This window comes from Hippoglossus hippoglossus, chromosome 14 (assembly GCF_009819705.1).
Source record: "Hippoglossus hippoglossus isolate fHipHip1 chromosome 14, fHipHip1.pri, whole genome shotgun sequence".
In the NCBI taxonomy this organism is placed as follows: Eukaryota; Metazoa; Chordata; class Actinopteri; order Pleuronectiformes; family Pleuronectidae; genus Hippoglossus; species Hippoglossus hippoglossus.
The window spans coordinates 9,344,194-9,352,549 of NC_047164.1; the positions used below are offsets into that span (position 1 = coordinate 9,344,194).

General features: G+C 45.7%; 1 protein-coding gene across 2 annotated transcripts; it reads right to left on the minus strand.

The window, feature by feature from the left end:
- Positions 1-753: 753 nt before the first annotated feature.
- On the minus strand, positions 754-4,948 carry LOC117773888 (endosialin-like). 2 transcript variants are annotated; one of them, XM_034605716.1, is made up of 3 exons: positions 4,599-4,948; positions 3,914-4,329; positions 754-2,739 (listed from the first exon to the last, which is right to left on the minus strand). In XM_034605716.1, exons 2-3 carry the CDS (start codon positions 4,326-4,328, stop codon positions 998-1,000), a joined length of 2,157 nt encoding a protein of 718 aa, XP_034461607.1. In that variant the 5' UTR covers position 4,329; positions 4,599-4,948; the 3' UTR covers positions 754-997. The 2 variants fall into 2 exon arrangements, with proteins under 2 accessions (XP_034461607.1, XP_034461606.1); XM_034605715.1 differs by having other exon boundaries at positions 3,914-4,353.
- Positions 4,949-8,356: the final 3,408 nt, after the last annotated feature.

Below are 8,356 nucleotides of genomic sequence, written 5' to 3' on the forward strand. Positions count from 1 at the left end.
GTTTTAAGCCTAAATATCCCCTGTTATCCTCCTACTAGTTACTAAGAACTTGTGAGTATCGTAGTTTATGTGTTTTTTTTACATTTGAATAAGTGGTCGCCATTTACTTCAATTGTATTCAGGTTTGTTAGATTTCCCTCATCATTCCTCTTCCTCATATTCAAAGGTGTCCGCTCTGTTCCACCACTTCAGCATGCTCTGTAATCCTGCTCATGTTAGGCTAAAGTCATTTAATGCCTTACATAATTTTCTGTCGCTCCAATTCCTGCCACTAACAAGAACAAACAGTTCCTGCTTCATGAGGATGTTTGCAGACTACTTGGAAGTCCATTGGTTAGGGTTATCCTATCCCTAGGGTTCAGGGATAACCTTAAACCCATGAACCATGAGACCTCAGTGCCTTTTTTTTTTTTTTTTTCATGATTTAATTCATTATGTTAAACTGTCAGTTCTTACAATTCCTGGATGCCCCTGACAGAAGACAACACGAAATGGAATCACTAGAGCCTAGAACATCAGCCACCATAGAGGCGAGTATTCACAATGAAGGAAACTGAAGTGCATTTGTCTGTCTTTCCTTTCCCCCATTTTTTGTTCCTTCTTAAAGAGAAAATTTGGAAAATTCTTCGTTTTCTTTGCACACACGGAGCCATAAAGCCATAACCACACATTCTTTCCACACACTTTCCCCTTGATTTCGAAAAGTGTTTTCTTTCATAAGTTAGATAGGCTTACAAACCACACAGTGTTTCGCCAGTTTCATGGTTTTATTGAATTTTAAAAACATGATGAAAGAGTGAATTATTTACAGAGAGTGTGCAGCAGAAAGAATTAAGTTTTCCTTGATGAGGGCGAAGCCGGTCAGCTGTACTATATCCAAATGGTAGCTTCGATGACCAGTCCTGTACCATAAGAGAAATGTTAACAGACATCTGGACATTCAGCACATCTGTGTGTGTGTGTGTGCATGTGCTTCTTCGTTTGTTTATTTTAGGGTTCATGCTTGGGTTTTGCCATTCCTCCTGTCAGGAGGCGGTGTAGGGAGTACCCAGCGATAGCAGTTTGAGAAGCTCAGGCTCTTGTCCACCGCACAGCTGGTGCAGTAGACAATCCCCAAGGCCAGCATCACTACAAGGAACACACACAGAGGCACCAGCAGGGCAACCAGCAGCCAGCTCTTGTCATGTTTCTGTTTACCCGCAGCGGATTCATCTCCCACCTCCTCCGTGCCGCTGACATCCTCTGCACTGTCCATCTTAGATCTGTCCCCATTCCCAGTGGCGGCCCCATTTTCAGTCTCAGTTCCCACCCCACCATCAGCCTCTCTACCTCCTGTCTTAGCCTCATTATCGATTTCATTGCCCGTGTTGTATTTTTGCGTGGGGGACGGGGCCGTCTGATATTGCTTCGGTGACAGGGCATCCCATTGGTTCAAGTGATTGTCTCCCCCTTGAGCCAGGTCAGGAGAGAGTCCTTCAGGGGCTTCCGTAAACCATAAAACGTCAAAGTTAGTTTCAGCTTCAAAGTTTGGATCCGGGGTGAAAGAAGTGGACCATGGATTATCGTGGTCAGGGTCCATATCTGATATGTGAGCCGGGTCGCTTGGGTCAGGGGTCAGAGTGGAATATTCTTCATCATCTGGTGAAGGCAGGCAAGTAAGTCCATCTGTCTGCAGGTCATAGCCATTGTCACAGTAACACTGGTACCCTCCCATATAATTCAGACACTGTTGCTGGCAGGGCGACTCCCCCACACACTCGTCCACATCCACACACTCTCCTCCGCTGACCATTTTATACCCAGGGTTACAAAGGCATGTGAAGGAACCCACAGTGTTTTCACAAGTGCCTTCACAGCTGCCCTCATCGAGGCACTCATCGACGTCCACGCACTCACCCTCATCGTCTTGCTGGTAGCCAGAGTGGCAGGTGCAGTGGAAGGTGCCTGGGATGTTGACACAGTGTTGCGGGCATGGCTGCTGCCGGCATTCGTCTACGTCAGTACATTTGCGTCCATCTGGGCCCATTTGGTAACCCGGGGGGCACGTGCAGCGTTTGCCCCGCTGTGTCTCCACACAGTTGTACTCGCACCCCATCTTCAAGCAGGCCTCACTCATGTGGGTTTGGTCGGTGGGACCAGCGGAGTCGGAGGGCAACTCAGGGGGATCAGTTGGGCTGAGAGGGTCGGGCTTGCAGCTGTATCCATCCTCATCTATTGTAAAGCCCTCAGAGCAGTAGCAGTAGTAGTCGTTATCTGTGTTTTGGCAGAAGTGGTCACATCCATGATCCCCGCTACACCAGTCCTGGTTCTTTGGAGCTGCACTGAAAGAGCAGAGCGGGGCATCCCTGGACCAGCCCACTGTCTTGTCATCTCTCTCCATACACAGTATGGTTTGCTCAGCAGGAGCATCCGGGTCCGAACTGTCTGCAGGACACGGCAGAGCAGCTACAGACCCATAGGGCACATGAGTCAGCAGGGTGCTGACAAGGTGAAATGGGGTGGTGTAAACAGCTGGACCGTTACCCTCGTCTTCCAGCGGTGGACACATTCCTCTGTAGTTGTACTGGCAAACATATCCATCCAGCGGCAGCGCGCAGGAGCCATCGAGCCACCGGAAGTTGTCGCTGCTGTCACGTCCACCCTCTGAAGTGTGGACCGCCATGGCCACACAGCGAGGGGCGGCACAAGTCCCGGGGGTGTCTTCACGGAGCCAGTTGGTGAACTGGCCATCCTGGTCTCCTATTGGAAAATAAAGACAAATACTTTATTACCCCTTAAATTAATGTTTGAATTTTGAATAAAAAGTGACAGCCTTACTATGAGTTTAATTCAGTGGGGGTGGAAGTGTAGCAGAAGGCTATGTGTTGCTCTCAGAGACATTGTCTGTTTTTGATATTGCCACTAGGACTCACCATAACTCTATATATTAAAAAATCCTGCATAAATAGATATTAAAGTAAAATAATTTTTATAGCAATACTATTCTATAGCCCCTCTATTTCTGTCATTGGTGAATATAGGGTTATGCTGCCACCAAAATGAGCAGGTTTTTTTGTATTGTGCTAACAAGTAGGCAGTAATAAATATTTCAGAAACTTGTTTATTCCTTCCTAAAGTGGTGCTAGCGTCTATATAAAGTACTAAAGTTTCATGATGCATTGTGGATTTTATCATATTGTATAGAATTCAATATCAATATTTGGGTTTGGGTTTGGGCATGCTGCCCCATAAAAACTTTACTTTTGCCAGATTGAATTTATCTCATTATTCTCAGTGGTAAAAATAAAATCAAATAAAAATGAAACAAATTAAAAAATATCTGTGAATATGGCTAGTTGCTATAAAGGATGGGTGTGAAACAATTTTTTATAATTTGGGTAAACTAATCCAGCCACATACCTCATCAGACGTTTGTGTCTTCTCTGACTGAAGACACATTGAGTGATAAAATACCCATCTGGTTTTTAGTGGGAGAGGTTTGTGTGATGACTAAATCAGGTTGAGAGGTAATAGTGAGGTCAAGGGGGGGTTAGAGCCTCCCCTGTCGCGCCAGCTCTGTCTCGGTGAAACAAAAGTAGTTAATGTAATAACCATCTAGTATGGAGCTCTGGAGGCCGGCCCCTCTACCAAAGTCTGACAAAGAGTTTAGAGAGGGGACATTTTGACTGGAAACACTGTCAGAAACAGTTATGTCAAGATGGTAATTCTCTAAGTGGTGAGTTTCTGACCAGATTCAGCCTCAGTTACACTGAGATTTTCCTTTAGATCACTGTCAGAAACTTGAGAAACTGAAATTGTTAATTATTTTTCTCTCTCTGCCCTTACTTTTAAAAACCCAATAAGATGTCAGATATGTGGTGATGAGGGTCAATATCACAGTGAGGGGTCAAATGTCAAAAAAGTGAGTCTTTGCCTGTGACCCAGACGAATCCTCTGAGTGGTCGAGTGGTTGAACACTGGCGTGGAGGTCTGTGCAGCCCGATCCAGAGACGAAGCCTTGACCTGGTCCCCTGCAACTCCATAGCCGACAGCAGCTCATGGACCACACCCGCTGCCTCACGGGTATGCATGGTTGCCAGGGTCCCACCTCGCTCCCGGCAGCTCCTCCCAGCCTCCCTGAAGGCCCTCTTCTGGAGGAAGACCGCGTAGCATCCCTCCTGGTGGCAGACTGCGTCTTCCTCTGCCAGCTGAGCCCTGGCTCCTTGCTGATCCCCATCCGTCTCCCTAAGCCTCTGGCCTTGGCTTCCAGGAGCCAGATAGATGGTCAGCAGCAGGACACACAGGAGACTCATGCTGCTGCAGCTGCTACTGCTCCTGGTCTTTTGCATCCTCCACCGAGACATGAGTTTTTAACTAGACCAACATTCAAATGAGTGCCACAGCCTTACTGTCAAAATAAATAACCTAATAAATGTAGGTGACTATCTTTTCTGGCCTCCTGTCCAAACAAATCTGACCAAAATTCAACCGCTTCACTTAAGTTAACTGCAACTTGCCAATGTTGACTTTTCTACCCTGTTTGTGTGTTTAAATAAATAATCTGGTCTAATAGTAATCTGAGACAGATTAGTCCAAAATTGATGCCTGATTACTCAAACCTTTCGGCAGACAGTCCTACGGTGCAGAATCAGTCAAACTCCATTCATCAGCACTGCAGCCAAAGTGAGATCGATTTCCAAACTAATATAAACCAACACAGAACGGTGGCACAGCCTTGATGGTCCAATACAGCCCAATATGGTCAAAATAAAGTCCAGTGAAGTATCAATAGAGTTCCGAGTTCAAAATTGTTGAATGGACAAATCTCCCCAGTTGCATCCAAAAGGTTCTAATTAGAGTCCTGAATGAAACTGATGAGTTTCAATGACCAATCCTCTCCTGTGTCTGATCCTGCCGGGGCTTTTCTTGCCTCTGCAAAGTTGGTTTTCTGACTGAACCTCAGAAAGAGAGAAAGATGGGGGAGGGTGGAAGGGAGGGGGGGCTACGTAGAGGAAAAAGAATTGTGTGTTTTTGGAAGAGGGGGCTGGTAAAGTGTGTGTGAGTGTATTAGAGAGGGCTGGAGGGGTTGACGGGTTGGGGGGGTGGGGGGGAGGGGGAGGGGGTGTGGTGTGTGTCTGTGTGTGTGTCTGTGCGTGTCTGTGTGTCTGAATTGAACACCCTCAGAGAGTTATGAAAACCATACGGCACCATTCTGTCCCCCCATCTTGCCTATGGCTTCAGACACACACACACGCACACACACACACACACACACACACACACACACACACACACACACACACACACACACACACACACACACACGCGCACACGCATATTAGTGCACACTGCACAGCATCCACAGGAGTGGAAAGAGTTGGTCAGCTCTGAGATGCAAAGATTGTCTCCCCCTCCTTCTTCTCCCTTCTTCACCTTCTGTCTCTCCGTCTGTCTCTCTTGTTCTCTGTCAGCCTCTCTATTTTTGTGTCTCATTCTTTCTCCATTTCTTTCTTTACATCATATTTCATTTGGTTTTCTCATCATCTGCTGCCACCCCTCCACTTCATCTGTTTTTGTCTGTCTACAGAGTTGATGGCAGCTGGACGTTTTTACAGGCCAATGGAAACATTAGTAGCAGGAATACCTGTTGAACCATGCATGAATGCATGTGTGTGTGTGTGTGTGCGCGCGTGCACGTGCACGTGCACGTGTGCTAGTTAATTCTGATGCTGTTTACAATAACCCTGTATGGGCCCAGATGTCTAAGTGTATGTGTAAGTGTGGCTATCACTCGGGGGCATGAGGAGAAGAGGAAACAGGAAATGCCAGATGTGCATCAGCCTGACCTCTCAGTAGCTGGGGAGCAGGGGTGTAGACCAGGGGCACCTCCACTGCCGTCACATGATCTGTCCGCCATGAATGGCACGTCTGGCACAAAGTCAAAGGCCGAGTTTGTATTTTCCAAAGAAAAATATAGAAAAATATGATCTGTTTCTTTTCCTTTTTTTCCCTTGTAACTCTGCAGCGGGTGAAGCCAATTACTCTGATTTGAGGATTCAAGGAATGTTAAAAACAACAACCGGGGTGAGAGACTGCAAAATATGGTCCACCGCACAAACAAGCTAAATTGAAAACTTCACAATAATGCACATCACATTTTCTCTTGTTTGTGTGTGTGTGTGTGTGTGTGTGTGTGTGTGTGTGTGTGTGTGTGTGTGTGTGTGTGTGTGTGTGTGTGTGTGTGTGTGTGTGTGTGTGTGTGTGTGTGACCTGCCACACACAGCAAAGCTGAAGCAGCTTGATATCATTATTACATCTGGCAGCTTTCCTCTATATTCCTGGTGTAAAATGGCTCTTTAATGCAACATAAAAATAACAGTAAAGTTTCACCCTCTGAACGCAGGATGATGGGATGGAAAAGCCATTGTCTACGTGTGTGTGTGAGTCAGTTATCAGTCCCAGTCAGTGTGTGTGTGTGTGTCTGTGTGTCTGTCTGTGTGTGTGTGTGTGTGTGGAAGCCTGTGTTCTCTGTGTGTACAGCAGATGAGTCGCCTGGCCATGGCATGTTGGTTTTGGCACACACAATATATACAGCCTAACGATTCAGCAGTCTTTTCCAGTTATGTAACGACTATCGGAACTATGAGGGACAACGAACATAAAACCTCAGGAACCCGGAGAACCCGAAGAGCCTTTTGGTCTTGTTCCCCACTGCCTCCTCCTCCTCCTCCTCCTCCTCCTCCTCCTCCTCCTCCTCATCCCTCATCCTCCTCCTGTCTTCCTTTGCTTTTCTTTTGGACTACCCCCATCCTCCTCTCCTCTCTCCCTTTCCTTGTTATTCCTTCGCCCCCTTGTCCCTCCTGTCGTTTCTTGCATCCTTTTGCTCTCCTCCCCTCTCTTATCTTCGTGTTAGTCCTCTCCCCCTCTCCTCTTTTAAGTCTCATTACTTGGGCTCCATGTCAACAATCTTTCCCCTGCATTTACCCCAAACCTCCCACTCTTGGTCTGTTTATTCTATCATTGAGCCCGGTTATACCCTCCTCCGGCTCAGACGGCCACGCCTCCACAGGCGCATTCCAGAAATGTAATTGATAGAACAGACTAAACTTCTCCTTTCCGTAGCCCTGCGCTCCCAATTCCCCGCTTCCACATTAATCAACTTACTGTACCTCCAAGATGCTCTATCTCCCAACCCAATGACCTCTAATGGAACCTACAGATTTCTTGATTTTGTATTCCTGCACCTCCTCGGTCGCACACTTCTTTCTACCTCCTTGAGTCCTAGCCACTCGCCACATATCTTCACTGGCTCTGGTACATAGTCAACCTCCAGCTTCCAAGAGGTGGAACTGTACCTTCCAGCTCTAAAGTCTCCCCATTTCACTTCAACCCACTAATTCTATTTTCTTAAGCAGCCCAGTAGCTGTTATTGATTTGATGTGCTTTGGCAGCTAAACCTCTGGTATCTGGATTTTAGGAACATTTCCTTCACTCAAAGATCATGTGACGTGTATTTAACACTGTAAAGGCTGGGTGGAGCTGAACAGAGCCGGTTTGTACAACATGTTGTTCGGCCATGTTGGAAACCAAGTGTTTACGCATTTTACAAATGGCCACATTTGAACTCATCGTAAAATGGCAGCCATCAGAGCATGGAAGGTGGAGATGCCATAATCATTTAAATATGGGGATAACATATGACGGTAAACATTCGGACAGTTTTCCCTGCAATTTTTTTAAGTGTTTTGTAGAAATGAGGGATGGAAAAAAAACGTGCCTATTTACTCACCTCTGTGCATCTAGCCAATGTTAGCCTGATGTTGGTATGAATGTTGGATTGTGGCTCAGAGGAAGTTGGACACAGACCTTCAAATGTGGAGAGCCAACTTCCAGGTGTGAGTGAGGAGAGCATGAAATTATTGGATGTATTTTTGCACCTATAGCATTTACTTTCTTTCACATTTTTAGACAGGTTGTTGGTATTTTCACCGATTTCCCAGGGATTCATTCATTAATCTATGAGTGTGTGCAATTTGGTGCAGATCAAAATACAAATCTGGATCGAGTGAATTTAAATGTGGTTTGATAAGGGGACTGCTGTTTTCAAAATTTTGTTTGATTTCTCTTCTCTTCTTCTCTTATGTTTTTCCTCATGTTTTCTTTATGTAATACTGGAATAAGATGTATGTGTTTGTGAATTAAGTGTGTATTGTAATCTCAAGAAGAGCATTGGCCATGTATGTATGTATGAAATACGAGTCATCACAATTGCATGTATAGAGAATAAACTTCTGCTCTTTAATTCAAGATTCAACACTTAATTTATTAATTAAGTAATTTACAATTACATACAGCAGTCATTGGCAATTAAATGCTT

Excerpts from the sequence above, each read along its gene's own strand:
- LOC117773888 (XM_034605715.1), bottom strand. The coding sequence starts at position 4,343 with ATGTCTCGGTGGAGGATGCAAAAGACCAGGAGCAGTAGCAGCTGCAGC. Across the intron at positions 2,740-3,913 it reads AGGATTCGTCTGGGTCACAG|GAGACCAGGATGGCCAGTTC; the intron begins GCAAAGACTCAC and ends ATTTTCCAATAG.